At 36.2% G+C, this 18,964-nt stretch overlaps 1 protein-coding gene and 1 long non-coding RNA gene across 2 annotated transcripts in view; one reads left to right on the top strand and one right to left on the bottom strand.

Moving 5' to 3' along the window:
• Positions 1-18,618, top strand: part of LOC125680115 (uncharacterized) — a 39,270-nt gene extending 20,652 nt beyond the window's left edge. Inside the window, exon 14 of the mRNA XM_056153514.1 lies at positions 15,957-18,618. Within this exon, the coding sequence (XP_056009489.1) occupies positions 15,957-18,348 (2,392 nt within the window). The 3' untranslated portion in view covers positions 18,349-18,618. The remainder of the gene's footprint in view (positions 1-15,956) is intronic.
• On the bottom strand, positions 2,023-15,541 carry LOC125680463 (uncharacterized). Its single transcript, XR_007371963.2, has 4 exons — positions 15,442-15,541; positions 11,910-12,007; positions 4,681-5,145; positions 2,023-2,361 (listed from the first exon to the last, which is right to left on the bottom strand). It is a non-coding gene; the product is annotated as an uncharacterized LOC125680463 (long non-coding RNA).
• Positions 18,619-18,964: the final 346 nt, after the last annotated feature.

Raw genomic sequence — 18,964 nt, 5'->3', positions numbered from 1 at the left:
ATTTTCAGGACAATTTTTCCTGCTGTTATTACAAGCTGGTTGGTTGTTTTTCTTGTATGTCACAATGTCGGTGGGATTCCAGTGCCATATCAACTGCAAAATCTAGGTCTGCCAGCATTTCTGTTAAAGTCCAACTGATTCCCGTCCGCTTGGTTTGGGTGGTTTCTCGCATGATTCAGTCAATGTAGAATGTGAAGAGGGGACAGCAGACATCCCTGTTTTACTCCCGCCTTCAGTTTGAACTCTTCTGAGAGGTTTGATCCACAGATCACTCTGGCATTTTAATGATGAATATGGGCCTAGTCAAAACTATCATAAGTATAACTAACACTAAACACCTACACAAATCTATGCTCTTCATGTTTTTAACTAATCACAACTTCTCGGGTTGTTTTTCGGCTTGCCAGAAAGGCCCAAGAATATTTATAATGTTGCCTCGTTCTGGGCTCTTTGTTCTGAAATTTTCCATACGGCTGATTAGAAGACTAAAATCATGGATTGAAAAAACGAACAGGCATATTCAATATTTTCAACAATTATCAAAACTTATTTCTTCTGTAAGATCAAAATCAAGCATCGATAAACAATGTATTTTCTTCATATCGTATTATCGTAGTTGTAGACTGGCTTATATCCGCCAAAGCGTGTCCACCACTTTACCCTCATTTTTGCTATTTCATGGTAGCTTTACGAAAACGAAAGTAGGTTTTTAATCAATTTTACTATATTCACTAATCAAGTAAGATTCTATTATTACCGTCTTCCTTGGAAGACGGTATACAGAGATGAAGTGTTTTACAGTCTTCGGACTTAGCACTTCCTCTCTTTTTTCATTGGTAGAAAGTGCATGAAGTGAAAATTTTCAATTATTTCATTGGTTGAAATGCTCTTCAAGGCAAGGGAGATAATTTTCTGGTGTTCTAATTTTCGTACGACTTAACAATTTTTCAAGATTTTCAATGTTAAAAAAATCGACAAAACGAACAAAAGAAAAATGCAATTCATGAAATTGACACATTACTTTTTTAAAAGCAACCAATACAAAGCATTCCTATGGTTACTTCATTTACAGCAATGTTTTCATTTTTGCATACAAACAGAAAAACTCGCCGTTTTTTGTTTTGATTGCTTGTGTTTTGGGATAATTTTAATTGACAATCAGAGATTCCAATGCAACCATTTTTGTTTGTATTATCAGTGGCATTTGATAACTTTGCTAATCTTAAGAAGGAATAGGATAGTAACATTTAATTACATATTATGTTGCTTAAAATTACCCCTGCTGTAAGTTTAGGCTGTCTGTATCAGGTAAACTTAAAGTTTTTTGTTTTTTTTTTCAACATATCTGTTCTAAAACTATCCTATTCCTTCAGAATATATTTTTCCTTACAATTGCTCAAATTTGAATAACAATTATTAATCTTTTCCATCAAACTCTATGTATTTTATGATATTATTTTTGGCAAAACTATTACAATATTCTCAGGTTTTTATCCTGGTTAATTTCTAAAGCAGTTGTACTATACAATATGCAAGAATAATTTTTATGCAAATTTGAGCATTTTAAATCTTTTTAGTTTGTTTTGTTTCATAACTTTGTTAAAAAATAAATATTTTGATATACACACTGAAAATCTCAGTTTCATTTGATATAGAGGCTTTAATCAGTGCTAATACAGGGAACAGTGATTTTGATTTCCAGTACATATACCCTTCATAAATACAAACTTTTACAATGGGAGTCAGGACACAGCTTTGTAGGTATGATGTCCGTGAGATTATTTATTTTAGCTCAATTCAATAATGAAGACAAGGGACATAATTCAACTTCGCTTTATAGAGTTGCTGCTAAAGACGGCAAACTTTTTTAAAAAGCTTTACTTGTAGCTTACAAACTTCACCTCACATATGAAACAATATCAAAGGTGCAAGCAGTCACTCTGGAGCAAGCGTTTCAGAGTTTATTGGCAAAGGTATTATTTCGCGACACCTTTAACATAAACGACGACAAACAGCATAGAACAGAATGCAAATTGGGTTTAATATAAGGACATTAGTGAATTCATTAAGTGAATTTATGTTTGGCGTGCTTGTCATGACCATTTAATAGATATATCACAGAAAATACAAAAATGCGCCGATGAACAAATGGCAGCATATAAATTAAGCATAGAGGTACCATCTTGGGCAGGGGAGGGGTGCTGGAAAAAACCAGTACCTCCTGGAGACGGCAAATTATGGCCAAATTATGCCACTCCTGATCAGAAACCAATGTCCATGAGTAGTCTACGATCCCAATGTCCTCTGCACGCTTCCGATACGCTGATGTGGCAAAATCTGCATACCATCCTAGCCATGACGCTGAAAAGAGAAATTAAAGCAAAACATATGCGAGGGGGAGAGGGTGGGTTGGATTTATTTTTCGTCTGCTCTCTGAATGACAAAATAAAAAGAAAGAAACCCAGTTGACATGCTCAGATGTAAATGCGTGTAATTTTAAACGCCAAGCTCGAACAAATTACCACTAAACACACTTGGGAAGAGTTATCGATCTTTGGACATTAAGCAAGAACTAGTAAACGGACCTGCACGAAATAACCAGGTTTATCCATATTGGATAAACCCCATTAATTCATAAATATAGATTGTTGCACATTTTGTGTTAAAAACTGATACATGTATATAGACTGTTGATTTAAGTTTTGCCGCTGCAGTTCAGCTGGTTGTTGCAAGCTTCTCATATCTGCTACTGATGACAATTTAATAGGGGAGGGGCGATGATAAAAATTTTGATAAAAAATAAGGGTCATTTTTCTTCTTTTTTTTTCATGTTAAATGTGACCTATATACCAATGTACAATAACTTTCCTTTCATTTATAATTCAGTTCTAGAAGATCATAAAATTGCAATGTATCAAATTGCAAGCAGAAAGCGTGCATAGGAGAGGAACTGTAAAGAGCTACAATACGAGTTGTGGTGATGCTTCTTTTACTCTAGTCTCAAGACTGAGACTGGCCCCATGGTACAACTGTATATTGTCATAATACGCATTAACCGTGCGAAAAGCATTAGCGATTTAAGAACAAACCTCAACCCGACTGGATAAGAGAAACACAGCATCAAAGAAACACATAGTTGTGAAAAAGAAGGTTCCAACCGAAAAAAGGTCCCAACCAATACTGTGTTGAAATCTCTTATTTTTCAACTGCAGCGACTGATTATGTATTAAATAGGGAGAAATTAGCTAGAGAAAAATGTCCTCTTAAAACCTGTCACCGACAACCACATCCACGGGTATGGTATTATTTTCATCTTATTCCAGCTGCGACACTAAATGCCAAATTACATGTAGGTGAAGGCAAGGAACACGGCATACTACAGGTTAAATGTCCAAAGGTTGCTACGAAAATGGAGGAAGCTTGTTCAAATTAATTAAGACTGACTTTATCTTAGAAAAGTAAATGGTAAGTTCCAATCTCTACCCAGAGTTATCATTCCTTACACTCACATATATGTGAGAGCAAGAATCGACAACTCTGGGTAGAGATTGGGTAAGTTCAAACTTAACAGGGGCTGTGATTACTACATAATTTATACAGGGTCGGCTTCTTGTTAAACTGCAGGGCTGTGACAGAATTCCTCAGAAATCGGAGGAAACCTGGTCAAAAAGGAAGGAAAACGCCTCACCCTACCAGGGAAATTATCATTTTCTTCACTTTAGATCAAATCCAGAGTGTTTCTTTTTTTCTTTCGAAAATTGAACCAATCAGAGGATTTCCTCTGAAAAGAGGAAAAAATCACACACCGATTACAGATGCACCATGGAGTGGCCTTGTAGTTTACACTACGAAAGACTCTTGTGTTCAATGAATTGTTCCTGATTTTCCCTTCATTCCTAATGCTTCTGAAATCGACATTTTGTAATTGATTTCATAGTGAACTATAATGGAAGTCAAAGTGGGTTAACATCAGCAGAATGTTTACTCACTTAAAAAGTTTACTTATATGCCAACTGATCAATGTGGTTAATGAACGACCTTATTTATTTGTCCATCTGACTCTGAGGTTACAGATCCGTCATTTTGGTGATTTTAATTTTCATTTACTTAAAATCCAGTCTAGATCTATAATGGTTTAAAAGAATCATATTATAATAATTGTATCATCTGACTGTACGTGTTCAATGTTTGTACAATTTCAGATTTTCAAAAATTTCGATCCTGTTATTCTCTTTTTAATCATGCGTTAGGGCTGTTCAAATCATATCAGTCGATGAATGCATTTTTGAATTATTGCATGAAAAGTGAAGATAACGAACAGTGATCAATTTCATAACTCCTATAAGCAATACAAAATAGAGAGTTGGGCAAACACGTCTGTAAGGTAACCCATGTACAATTCGAATTTTACTCTGTGAACAAGATCTTTGAGTATTTACAACTAACAGATTCCCTATGCTAAATGCCCATTCAAACTTTATATGCTCATTGCATAATATATACCTATTGTTCATTCAATATAGAATTGTATACACCCTACATAAATGTGCAATGTCCTTTTTCTTTTTGCAAGTATGTTGATATATAATGTGATAATTTTGATGAATATAATCAAATTATTGTGAGTATGATAAGTTAACAATGACAAGATCAAAATCACGAAATCAAAATTTCCCTAACCAACATGTAGTCTTTGTTTTTTCCTCCACTGAGTTCTAGTGTACTTGGACCGGTCGCGGTACCTCTGTGGTAGAGCGTACGCTTCGTAACCGGGAGGTCGTGAGTTCGAGCCCCGCTCGTGTCATGGCTGCGTCAAACAGAAGATGTTAAAGTAGGTAAGTGATTGCTTCTTCGCCAAACGCTAGAAGTGAGAATCACGAGTCTTTCGGATATGACCTTTAAAAACGGAGATCCCGTGTCGTAGCAGGCGTTTGCACGATTAAAAACTCTCACTGCTACATCCCTGAGCACTAAGCATAGGTCTAAATTTGTGGTACTTCACCTACAGCTGGTGACGTCTCAATATGAATGAAAACTTCTCGACGAGACGTAAAATAATCAGTCAATCAATCAATCCAGTGTACTTGTTCCCTGATCCTTCTGCAGACAAGGGATTTGGATATTCTTTTGTGGGTCCACTGCCTCCTAAAAAACAAAACACTGAAACGCTTCAGTATGAAAGTAATAGGGGTGATTTCACCAGGTCATGATACCTTTAATCAAAATCCTCGTATTTCTACGTCCTTCGCTCATGGTTTGATATATTTTAAATGAAAAGGCGAAGATAACGAACAGTGATCAATCCCATAACTCTATAAGCAATGCAAAATAGAGAGTTGGGCAAACACGGACCCCTGGACACACCAGAGGTGGGATCAGGTGCCTAGGAGGAGTAAACATTCCCTGTTGACCGGTCACATTCGCCGTGAACCCAATATCTCGATCGCGTAAAAGGAGTAATCCGTAGTCGATATCTGTGTGTAAAGAACGGCCTCTCATGTACAAAGTTGTACTAGCTCGACACAAGGAGCTATTAAACCTGCTAGAGTCAATGATATACACAAATCGTGATACAATAGTGTCAACACACACAGGTACATTGTTAATTAAAACACGTAAAATTATTCTGTGATCCAGATTCTGGGGCTCATACCAACCTTGTTCCAGAAATGTCCCATGTTGTAAAAAAAAAATCACCTAATAAGAAAAGTCCTACTGGCAAGGATAAACCTTGGTTTGACAAAAAATTTTAACACTTGTACAACACTTATCGACATTTTATGTGCATCTTTAATTCTGAGCGTAGCCCGAAAAATAGATGTAATCTGGTTGAAGCTAAAGGTGAATACAAACGTTATGAACGACAGGTCAGACGTAAGTATTTAAGGTCAGAGGGGAACTGATTGAGTCTGTTACGTAAGAATAATCCTAAGCAATTTTACAAAGCCTTTAAGAAGAATTCACGGTCTCCACCTACAGAGTTGTCTTTGAATAATTTTTTTGAGCATTTCAAGTCTGTCTGTAACAATGATGGAGATAACAATAATACAGATGTGGACCGAGCTCAAAGTTGCATTTTCGAAGAGCTAGATGTTCCAATATCATGTGATGAAGTTTGTAATGTATTAAAGAAAACGAAAGCTGGTAAATCACCAGGCATTGATAACTCGTTAAATGAATACTTTTGTAAATTTCGAGTTATTTTTACTCCATTGCTGTCACGTCTATTCAATATTATCTTTAATCAAGGCACATTTCCAACGTGTTGGTCTGAGGAAATTATTTCCCCATCTTTTAAGAAAGGAAATGCTAACGACACTAATAACTATAGAGGCATAACTCTGGTGAGTTGGTTAGCAAAAATATTTATCTGTTCTAAATGATAGGTTGCTAAAGTGGGAATAATTTTGTGTCAGATGCCCAGTTTGGTTTCAAACCAGGTTTTGGCACTACAGACGCTATATTTGCATTACAAAGTGTCATTAGTAGAGCGTTATCACGCAAAAATAAGTTATTTTGCTGTTTTGTTGATTATCAAAAGGCTTTCGATAATGTTAATCGAAACAAGTTATTATCTAAATTATCACGCTGTGGCATCACTGGTAAACTGCTTACAATTATCAAATCACTGTATAGTAACTTAAAATCCTGTGTAAGATTTCAATCCGAATTATCGAACTTCTTCTCATGTACAAACGGATTAATGCAAGGTGAGAGGTTGTCCCCCTTTTTGTTCTCTCTCTCTGTGTGAATGATTTTGAGAATGCATTTATTAGTAGCCTTTGTGATGGAATTACTTTTTAAAAAGATATATAACTGTTTTTGCTAATGTACGCTGATGATACTGTACTTTTTTTCTGTATCAGCCACAAGGTTACAAAGCATGTTAAATACTTTATCAGTTTATTGTAACGAATGGGACCTAAAGGTTAACGTTCAAAAAACCAAAAGTTCTTGTCTTTCGTAACGGAGGGAAAATAAATGCCGCCAGCAAATGGTTGTACAATGGTAGCAAACTAGAAGTTGTTGACCGCTGTAATTATCTTGGCCTTACTTTAAATTTTAATGGTAAATTTATAAAATCTTCGTGAATTATCGCCGAGCAGGGTATAAAATGTGTGTACCATATTCTTCGAATTTGTGATAATCTGTCACTGAATATTGTAACTAAACTTCATGTATTTTATACTTATGTTTCAAGCGTTTTGAATTATGGTAGTGTTTGGGGTTTTAATCCAGGTAACGATGTTGAAAAGGTGCATGTAGACTTTTGTAAGCGAATTGTACATGTAAAGAAGTGCACTCCAAATTATATGGTTTACGGGGAACTTGGTCGTGTGCCAATGTATAATTTACGTATGATAAAAATTGTTAAATATTGGTTGAAAGTTATAAAAACTAAAATATGATGACATGTTAATTTGCCATCACAAGAACTGTAATTGGCGTTGCCAAGTTAAGCATTTATTATTATCTGGTTTGGGCTGTTAAAATAAGCCCGACCACCGGATTTGGTGATGTATGGTTTAACCACTGAAGTTTTATTTCTAGAATGTCTCAAATAGCATTTAACTGACAACTTAATGCAGTCACGAGATGATTTTTTTTATAATTCACCCAAATGTATTCTGTATAAACACCTTATTGATAATGTTACAATCAAATTTACTTGACAAAATCTATTCCGGAAAATTTTATTAATCTTTTAACAAAATTTAGATTGTCTGCTCACCAGCTTAGAATTGAACAAGGTAGATATAATGGCACAGCAAGACAAGATCGATTGTGTGAATTTTGTAATTTGAACGAAATTGAGGATGAATATCATTTTATTTTAATATGTCTTTTGTACAAAAACCTCAGATCTGCATATATAAAAAAGTATTATTGGTCGCATGATTCTATGTTTAAACTGGTACAACTGATGTCAATTCATAATAAAAACCAACTCTGTAATCTGGGTAAATTTTTAAAAAGTGCTTTACTCTTACGATCTAGTCAATTTATCATCTAATGTATATGCTGTTTTTTGTTTTTTATGTAAACTTGAATTATAACTCTCTTCATGTATGTCCATCCTCTAATATTCACTCCACTTTTCATATTGTATACAGCTTTTTTGTTTATACTTTGTAATTGAATATATATTATGGTGATGAACGGTAAGGTTTAAAGCCAATAAACAACACAATACAATATCAACACAATCAAATCCATCGGACGAGCTCTGCAGAAATCATAAACAAATAAGAAACCGGAGCACCCTTTATGACAGCTACTTTTTCCCAATACTGCATCCAAAAGTTATATTTGAACGATTCCACCGACCCTTTTGTTCGCTTTCTGAATTTGATTTCTGAATCATTTAATATTATTGTCTTGATAAAATTACTGCATTTTTTGATTGGCTGAAAAATTCGTTTGATTTTTGCATTTAAAAAATTCCACTAGTTGCATTCCACCGTTCCTACGACTCTGGACAGTGTTCAATGTGTTTCCTATCTAACACAATGCAGCATACATCAAGTCACCGCTTGTCCTCTTCCTTCATATATAATTCATATTTTAACCAGTGCACCTCTAATTTGGCGTTAAAATCCATTTAATTCTGCCCAGTAACTCTACCTGACTTTAACACATATTAGTGTGTTACGTACATGTATTTCTACGCGCCATTTCAAAAACGTTAATTAAAGCTTTTTGATGTGAGAAACTAATGATTATGCTATTCAAAAACATAATTAAATGATAAGAAATTAATCTTACAATTCTTTTCTTGGTGGCGGTATCAAAGGGGAAATTGGACGGAAAACTTTTTAAGCGCATTGATGAAGTTTTCCGTCCTATATTCCCTTTGATGCCGCCATCAAGAAAAGGATTATAAGATTCATTTCTTAATGACAACCACCCAAACAAAGACAAGATTTCCTTTCCCGAAAATACCACGAACACTCGTAACAGATATCACGCCAATCCTCAAAAGAAAATACCACGAACACTCGTAACAGATATCACGCCAATCCTCAAAAACAGTCTTGATGAGTTTTAGATCTAAAGTAAATTTTCAAAATTCAGTTAATTTATACAAAACCTTTTGCCGACTTTTACAAGTGAAATAAAAATGATCGCCATATACCAGCGGTTTTAACGCCACAGTTTTGCACGGGAGTCTACTCGTAATCCGAATTCGAGAAGAAATGAAACAAAAAATGGTTAACATATAAATTATTCCGTTTCTTGTACACTCTAATAAGTCGACGGCGCAATGTTACATGTGCCATTAAGGCGAGCTCAGCTACATATGAATAAGGGAATCCAGGATTTTTTTCCCGCAATGTCTATTGCATTTGTGTAGTCTTGCATTGTTTCGGTATAATACACAATTTATTGCATGAATGTTTAGGAGATAATGAAGATTTATTCACCCAAGAGAAAAAGCGTATTTCCCTCGAGCGTTGCCTTCGGGGAATATGATTTTTCTGGGGTGAATAAATCTTCATATTTCCCTCACTATCAGGGGCGGATCCAGGAATTGCGGTTAGGGGCACAACTTGGTCTGGGGCCGCGTTGAGGCCCACAGTGGGTCCAGAGCGAAGCGATTTTATGGAAATTATAGGGCTTGAAATATGTCTCCTATGTAGTCATTTTTACTACTTTTGTCATTTTTGATAGAGGGAAATCAATAAGATGAAGCATATTTTAAAGGTTTTGGGGGGAAAATGAAAGTTTGCCCAATAAAAGTAATTCAATAAATCAAAAATTTTTGTCATTTACTGCTCTTAGAGTGGGGGGGGGGGGGGGGGATTATTGATTCTTTTATCGTTTACATTTTTCTAAACAAGAGACCACGATTTACCTTGAGTTTGAAAATATAGAGTAGTTTCAAAGATTTAGTCGTCTTCTGAACTTATGGAATTCTGCCAGCTACAAATTTCATGTTTTAATCTGTATGCAATATACATGCAACTGTGTATATATTTAAAACGTTCACTTTTTACTGTTTCCGTGGGGATCCGGGTCAGTACCCCTTGCTTGTCGTAGCAGGCGAGTAAATGGGGCGGTCCTTCGGATGAGCCACAGGGATCCTTTGGTCAATAAACAATAAATGACATCACTTATGTTAAGTGAAATCACCTTAAAAACCGAGGCCCTATGTCACTGCAGGTATGACACGATAAAGATTCCTTCCTGCTCAAAGTTCGTAAGCGCCGAGCTTAGTATTCATTCCATGTGTAAAGAGATTATCCATAGTATTTATTCCATGTGTAAAGAGATTATCCATAGTATTTATTCCATGTGTAAAGAGATTATCCATAGTATCTATTCCATGTGTAAAGAGATTATCCATAGTATCTATTCCATGTGTACAGTGATTATCCATAGTATTTATTCCAATATTCTATCGAGATTCTGATGGTTTCTTTTAATGCAATACAATAAAAGTAAACACTTACCTAGTTTGTGAGAACACCACATACAGGTACATGTCCGACTTAGTAAGAGGTTAAATATTTCGTAGATCATTCAGTAAAGCACAATTATCTCTTGATTAACTCGTAGTGAAAAAGTACCCCAAAATATTAGAACTCTTCAATGTGTAATGTACCGGTGTAAAGACCCTTATATTAGAACTCTTCAATGTGTAATGTACCGGTGTAAAGACCCTTATATTAGAACTCTTCAATGTGTAATGTACCGGTGTAAAGACCCTTATATTAGAATTCTTCAATGTGTAATGTACCGGTGTAAAGACCCTTATATTAGAACTCTTCAATGTGTAATGTACCGGTGTAAAGACCCTTATATTAGAACTCTTCAATGTGTAATGTACCGGTGTAAAGACCCTTAATCAAAAGCTAGTTGAAAGATGTCTTTATGTATATCATGGTAAAATGTATGTACATCTGCCATTTATACTATAAAACAGTATTGTATGTACATCTGCTATTTATACTATAAAACAGTATTGTATGTACATCTGCTATTTATACTATAAAACAGTATTTATGTTCCGACGTTAGAAACATTGCCAAGGAGACTTTGCTTTGTTTTTGGCAGGCAAATCCCAACATCATTTGAATTGAAACTTTCCATTCATTATGTAAATGACGCAATAAAAAATATGCAGTTGTATATACAAAATACTAAAAAAATATATATAGGGGGTCAGGAGACTAGTAAACATTAAACATATCAATATGGCATCATGGTTTGCAAGTTGAACCCCCCCCCCCCCCCTACTCCAGGAAGATACAAAATATTGATAATAGGAATCAAAATATATAAAATGCCATAAAAATAGCTGTCTGTCCTTAAAAAAAAGGGGGGGGGGGGTAGGTAACAACCCACCAAAGGCTACAATCAAATTACCAATTGGATCCACCCGCCCAAAGGTAACTTGGCGTGTTTGCAAATGACCAGTGGACATGCTGGAAACAACTACAAATGGTTTTGTGACATAATATATATAATGAACCAGGAAGATTACTGTGTCTAACAATTTACACAAACAAGAAGAAGAACCATGCTAGAAAGCACATTAAACTTAGGAATACTTGACCTTTCAGGAGCAGATCGTAGACTGCTACTTAACGCTGCGAATACATACTGTTATTAAGTTAGTAAGTGTCCTCGTTAGAAGGGATCTACAAAATGTAAGATACAATCTACTGTATAAGGTCACAACCGGATCTTTATATTCCATTACTACTTTTAGAATTCACTAAAGAGGGGATTCTTAAGCAGGACAATTCTACCTTTACTCTTATTTAATCTGAATGTACCATAAGAAGGTATAAATGCACAGAGAACTAACACAGATGTGGAGCAAAAGGTAAAAATCAACGGTCATTTTGGTTTTTTCATGTTTGTATATTATTGGTTTATTTTCTTTCGAATATGCGAAATACCTGCCAGTGTCACGTATATGAATATTTTCTTCTGAGTGTGGAAGTTTCCATACCAACAGTTAAACCTGGACACCAAGATTCAAATGTGGAACGAATATCTAAAAAAAAATAAAAAAAAATAAAAAAAAATGAGATTCTGTGAGAAGGTTTCTAAGTTAATAGGCGAATATGTCTCCTGTCTCGACCAGTTTCAGCACACCTAGTGGTTTGTCGACGGTAACTAGCGCGTGAAGTAATGTTGTCATGGAGATATTGCTTGATTATCGTAACCACGAACTTTGTATCCATCTCCTACATACATGTAGTTCGGTTGCTGTATGTTCACTCATTGCACTAAGACAACGCTAGTTTGAATTATGTGTCCCTGCATTTCATGGAAGATTGCAGGAAAATTCTTGGAAAAGAAGATGTAAATAGTCGGGTTCGAGGTGTTAAGTTCTATACCGATAAGATTTTTTAAGGTTATGAGAATCGGGTTCAAGGTGCTAACTTCTATACCGATAAGATTTTTTGCAAGGTGCCACACCGGTAATTGTCCAATCAATTGTCCAATCAAAATGAACTTAGTCAAATGTAATTCCATATATTTAAAAGAATATTTTTTCATGCGCGATTTTTCTCATTTCCTCTTCTTTTCTTTTAATTTTTGTACCCCTGATTAGGAAACTTTGTGTAATTTGCAGAAATAACCAAGTGTATACAAAGGAACTATTTGATGTTGGTAGCTGAGGCTACTTCCTGAGGTGCACTCCGGCTGTTTAGACACATGTGAAAAACACGTGGATTTGAGGGTAGTCTTGTTTGCGGGTAAAAAAAATTTCTTCGAAAATGCCGCGTAGAGTGTTGTTTTTCTGGTGTCGGCAGACGAGAAGGTGTCGTAGAACATTTGACTGCGTTATTCGGCATCAATTCTGTAAACTGATTTTTAATGATTTTTTTTTTTACCTCTATATATAGTAATATATAGTGAAAGTAATTACCGGTGTGATACCTTGAAGGTTGTTATCTAGAGTCGAGTTCAAGGTGTTAAGTTCTATACCGATCAGACTTTTTAAGGTTGTTTAGAGTCGACTTCAAGGTGTTAAGTTCTATACAGAGCAGACTTTTAAAGGTTGTTTAGAGTAGAGTTCAAGGTGTTAAGTTCTATACCGATCAGACTTTTTAAGGTTGTTTAGAGTCGAGTTCAAGGTGTTAAGTTCTATACCGATCAGACTTTTTAAGGTTGTTTAGAGTCGAGTTCAAGTTGTTAAGTTCTATACCGATCAGACTTTTTAAGGTTGTTTAGAGTCGAGTTCAAGGTGTTAAGTTCTATACCGATCAGACTTTTTAAGGTTGTTTAGAGTCGAGTTCAAGGTGTTAAGTTCTATACCGATCAGACTTTTTAAGGTTGTTTAGAGTCGAGTTCAAGGTGTTAAGTTCTATACCGAGCAGATTTTTAAGGTTGTTGGAGTTGAGTTCAAGGTGTTAAGTTCTATACCGATCAGACTTTTTAAGGTTGTTTAGAGTCGAGATCAAGGTGTTAAGTTCTATACCGATCAGATTTTTAAGGTTGTTGGAGTTGAGTTCAAGGTGTTAAGTTCTATACCGATCAGACTTTTTAAGGTTGTTTAGAGTCGAGTTCAAGGTGTTAAGTTCTATACCGATCAGACTTTTTAAGGTTGTTTAGAGTCGAGTTCAAGGTGTTAAGTTCTAAACCGATCAGATTTTTAAGGTTGTTGGAGTCGAGTTCAAGGTGTTAAGTTCTATACCGATCAGACTTTTTAAGGTTGTTTAGAGTCGAGTTCAAGGTGTTAAGTTCTAAACCGAGCAGATTTTTAAGGTTGTTGGAGTTGAGTTCAAGGTGTTAAGTTCTTTTCCGATCAGACTTTTTAAGGTTGTTTAGAGTCGAGTTCAAGGTGTTAAGTTCTATACCGATCAGACTTTTTAAGGTTGTTTAGAGTCGAGTTCAAGGTGTTAAGTTCTATACCGAGCAGATTTTTTAAGGTTGTTGGAGTTGAGTTCAAGGTGTTAAGTTCTATACCGATCAGACTTTTTAAGGTTGTTTAGAGTCGACTTCAAGGTGTTAAGTTCTATACCGATCAGATTTTTAAGGTTGTTGGAGTCGAGTTCAAGGTGTTAAGTTCTATACCGATCAGACTTTTTAAGGTTGTTTAGAGTCGACTTCAAGGTGTTAAGTTCTATACCGATCAGACTTTTTAAGGTTGTTGGAGTTGAGTTCAAGGTGTTAAGTTCTATACCGATCAGACTTTTTAAGGTTATTTTTTAAGGTTGTTGGAGTTGAGTTCAAGGTGTTAAGTTCTATACCGATCAGACTTTTTAAGGTTGTTTAGAGTCGAGTTCAAGGTGTTAAGTTCTATACCGATCAGACTTTTTAAGGTTGTTTAGAGTCGAGTTCAAGGTGTTAAGTTCTATACCGAGCAGATTTTTAAGGTTGTTGGAGTTGAGTTCAAGGTGTTAAGTTCTATACCGATCAGACTTTTCAAGGTTATTTCTATCCTGTACCAAGGAAATGTCGTTTCAGTTCATATATCTCTCCTAATATGAATTTTATCAGTTGAGGGAAGTAGGGTTCAATGATTTCTTATTCTATGATATTATTTATTTACCAATTATGGACCCACACGGGGCAATAACATAAAAGGACATTGATGATTAAATGCATATACTAAGGCCTTACATATATAACAAAGTCCTGTTCACTCAATATACAATTGAGATTGATTGTAAGTGGAGGGAAATCAACAATAAAAAAGAAATTACAAAATATGTTCTAAGACTAGATGTAGCACAATACATGTATATACCACTGCCAAAGCACATCATACATATGTAATGATTTTAAAAAATTATCACAAAACTGCAAAGGACACCAGGAGGCCGTTCTCAAGAATCTCTTAATATTGTATTTGAAAACAGGATTCTCTCTGTATCCAATGCAGGATTGTACTTGTCACTATAGGGTACATGTATATTAAATCTGGTAATAAATGTGCAAACAAACAAAACAACCGCTAGGGAACGGTGCTTAATTTTTATGATGCTTTGTTGTAAAACATTATTGATCATAAACTTGTATCTTTAAAACACGTAGGTTTTCTTAAAGTGAATTAAATTGGAAAACCTTGGTGATTCGATTTTTTGTTAAACATAAGCAGAAAGCATTTGCTGTGATTTAAATTATTTCTATACAAAGACACACAAGAATAATTTTGTATGTGAATATCGACCATTGCTTTCCATCGCGAAATATTTATCAAATGTTTAAATCCCGTCAAAAGAAAACAACGTGTCATATTATCATTTTATTAATATTCAGATCTTTGTAAAATCTAGATGGATTAGAACAAGAAATTGTAAGATGAACGAAGAAAGAAGTGACAAATGTGCATTATAATTCTACCTGTGTATACTAGTACTACATTACTGTCCCTGTCTAATCAAGAATTCAGTGTGTGATCGAGTAATTACCTGGGGTAGCCGTATGTTTCCTGAAGTTACCTGTACATCTGTAGGTGTTCGAGTAGATAGTTACCTGGGGTAGCGGTGCACTTCCGTAAAGTTACATCTCTAGGTGTCTCGTCCGTCTCTGTCAGTTTGGGACTTGAAGCATGAAAAGGTAAAAATTTGTTTTCAACAATAATTTCCTAATATGCCTCCTGAGAGAGATACGTTTCTTTGAGTCGCGATTGTGTTACACTGAAGCGCGTAGATTTTGAAATTAGTACGAGTTGGCAATGGGGCATGCACGTAATCAAGTCTAAGTTGATGATAGAACAAAACAAAATCGGGGTTTTAATGTCCACGACTTGCCTCCTATACTTCGTTAGGCCGATGAAATTTTTAATTTGGTAGACTCTGCGATTTTTTAAATGTGGTACAAACCAGATCTATGTCATTTCCGTGCTCATGCGAGTAAACACACACACACACACACACACACACACACACACACACACACACACACACCGAAATGCTCACAGATACAGAGCGAAATGTTTGGAATGCTGTTGTTATCAAGTAACCAATTTAGATGATTTAAATTTTCAGAAAAGACTGCAGCGAGGCGAACTCGAAAGACTTCAGCGAGGCGACCACATTACCCGACATCACATTCAAGGATGAAACGTGTTTCTCCCGGACCTGGCGGTACGCTGTGATCATTGTCCTTTCCTTGTCTGTGGGGGTAGGACTGGGGTACTACGTAGGACATGTTTTACTTACCGACAGGGAGGACTCACCCCCTTACAACTACCCCTCACCTCTCTATAAGCGGAAGTCCCTGCCCTCTGTGTTTTCTCAACTTTCAATGGACGAAATGAATTCAATTATGGATTATTGCATGAAAGCAAATATAACCAAGATAAATAGATCTATACCATTTTTGAAAAGGAGCAGAATAATTAGTCTTTCTGTCATGCTGTCAAGTAAGCAGACGATCTTGTCCTATTTAGACAACAATGGTCCTTATCCTGGGAGGTATGCCAGGGTTTACGTAGATAAAGCGGAAGCAGTACCCCCCTACTTTGTGGAATATCAAATAGGACCATTACAACAGCAAAAAATGAGACACAAGGTTTTACGAACCCTTGTTGACTATAACAGACGACCTCGAACTTCCGGTGAATCAGCTGTGGTCCAAAGTGTAGCTACGATAGAACTATCTAAATTAAATGAATTATTTAAGGAATGTTTTGATGGATGTACAGTGAACTCCCGAGGAATTCACGCCAAACAATTACATGTGTTTGTTTCTTCGTCTAGTTCCAAGGAGGGGCGGATCTCAATTGTGTTCCTTGGGATTCGTGGAAAATTGTCCACCTCTGATATGCTCCCGTTGTCTGCCACCGTATCTCACGCAGGACTGGACTGGAAGAAATGGAAAGTATATGATATATTCTTCTTTCGCCAGGGGCCTTTTGCAAGCGTTGAGGAACTCTTGGCTGCATACAAGAATGGGAGCCTTTCTCTTTTCACTCTACCTAGAGGGTACGTTGATCAAATTAAGAACTCTCGGGACTATAGGAGGCGCAGTGAGCAGCCATCACGTGAAAACGCGTCGAGAAAACCACCAAAAACCGTGGAGCCTCAGGGACCCAGATACAAAATTACAGACAATCTTGTGGAGTGGATGGGATGGTCCATAGAACTATCAATGAATAACTATCATGGACCAGCCTTGTTTGACATTTGCTACAAAGGAGATAGAATGGTTTACGAGAATTCATTAAATGATATCACCCTATTATACTCGTCGTTGAATCCTGGAGCGGGTTCGAGCGCCACTATTCTAAGCGACATGATTTTTCGTTTGGGTAGTTATCCAAATGTGATCCAAGGACTTGACTGTCCTGAGCATAGTACCATACTAAATGTGACAACTTTCAGTGAGTCCAGACAGATACCTGTCCTTAGAAAGGGCATTTGTGTTTTCGAGGCTGACGGACAACGCCCATTGTGGCGTCATAATGGATATGTAAACAGCGGAATGAATGATAACTATCTCAATATCCGTATTCCACTCGGGCTCGGTAATTATGATTACATCATTGACTTTGAATTTCATCTTGACGGTAAAATGGGGACATATGCAACTGCGTTTGGGAGTTTATACACATCATTCTGGTTCAAAGACGACGACACAGTCGGTTCTGAAAAATCGCGAACCCAATTTGGTAACCGAGTGGCCGAGCATTCCGTAGGAAGCATCCACGATCATATCTTTGCATTCAAGGTAGACATTGACGTTGTTAGTCACAAGAACACATTCGAAAAGATCCACTGGAAAGGAGGGACGGTCTCAGAAGCCATTAGAAGTCAAACAAACAGAACCTCATCTGATGTACCTGGTATTCCTTTCAAATACACTCGCTATCTAGAATACGAAAGATTAAACAAAGAAAAGGGACTAGTTATTGAACCTAAACCCGTAGTTTGGTCTATAATTAACGAAAATTTACGAAATAAGTGGGGAAGTTTCCGCGGGGTCAAAATCGAACACACGCAGGAATATCAGGATGTTCTACCCACCGATCACCCAGCGCTGCATGCTCTTCCACATATGAAGTACAACTTGGCGGTATCAAAACACCATGATGACGAGCAGTTCGTCGATTCTTTCCAGTACGATAAACAAAGACTTCACGACCCACTTCATAATTTAAACAAATATCTAAATGATGAAGATATCGTCAACTCTGACCTAGTTACGTGGATTTCCGTGCACTTTTTCCACCTCCCAAGCACTGAAGATTTCCCCATGACAACTGCAGCGCGGCGCGGATTTTCAATCCACCCAATGAATTTCTTTGACGAAACTCCAACGTTCGATATGCCTCAATATAACATATATAGAAACGGTACAATTTTGAGTGATCCATACACAATACACAAGCACCATTACATCCTACCGGATGACATCGACCGCCCCGACTACGCCTAATGAATAACGTCGATCCTCACCGGAAGACCAGTGTGTGTGTGTGTCACTTTTGAAACATCTTTACAAAGAAATTATTAATATCGGGAGTGCTGAGCAAATATTTTCATACCATAGATACAAAACATTGAAAGGATTCTATTTTAACTTGTACCGCAGAGTTTTAAAAAAATATATCAAAATCCACGATTCAACATTCAACAAAAAATATATTGTGAAAACTGAAATCGAGTACGATTTCATGACAGAAGGAATAAATCCATTAAACACGCATTTTCTGGTTTCATTATCCTTGCAAGTGGCACATCAAATACGATCTACATTTGGGTTTTTTTTTAAAGAGTTTTAATATAGATTTTTTCCTCAGAGATAAATGCTTGATAATTTCAAATAACGAGATTCAATTTTGTAATGTCTTCAGATTCGCTAAGCTGAGTAGACATACACATCACCGATTGCTTTCAGCCAGTCAAATATTACATTTCTCGGTATTGAATTTTTGCTTGATTTTCAATTTGTTTTTGTTCTTTTCCTTTAATAGAATAATCCCTTCTAGAACCAATTTAAGAAATTTTTATTTAAAAACAAAAACGACCCTGGAGAAGTAGAGCACTATCGA

Source organism: Ostrea edulis, chromosome 2, assembly GCF_947568905.1.
Source record: "Ostrea edulis chromosome 2, xbOstEdul1.1, whole genome shotgun sequence".
NCBI lineage: Eukaryota > Metazoa > Mollusca > Bivalvia > Ostreida > Ostreidae > Ostrea > Ostrea edulis.
This window is presented reverse-complemented; position numbering and strand designations above follow the sequence as displayed.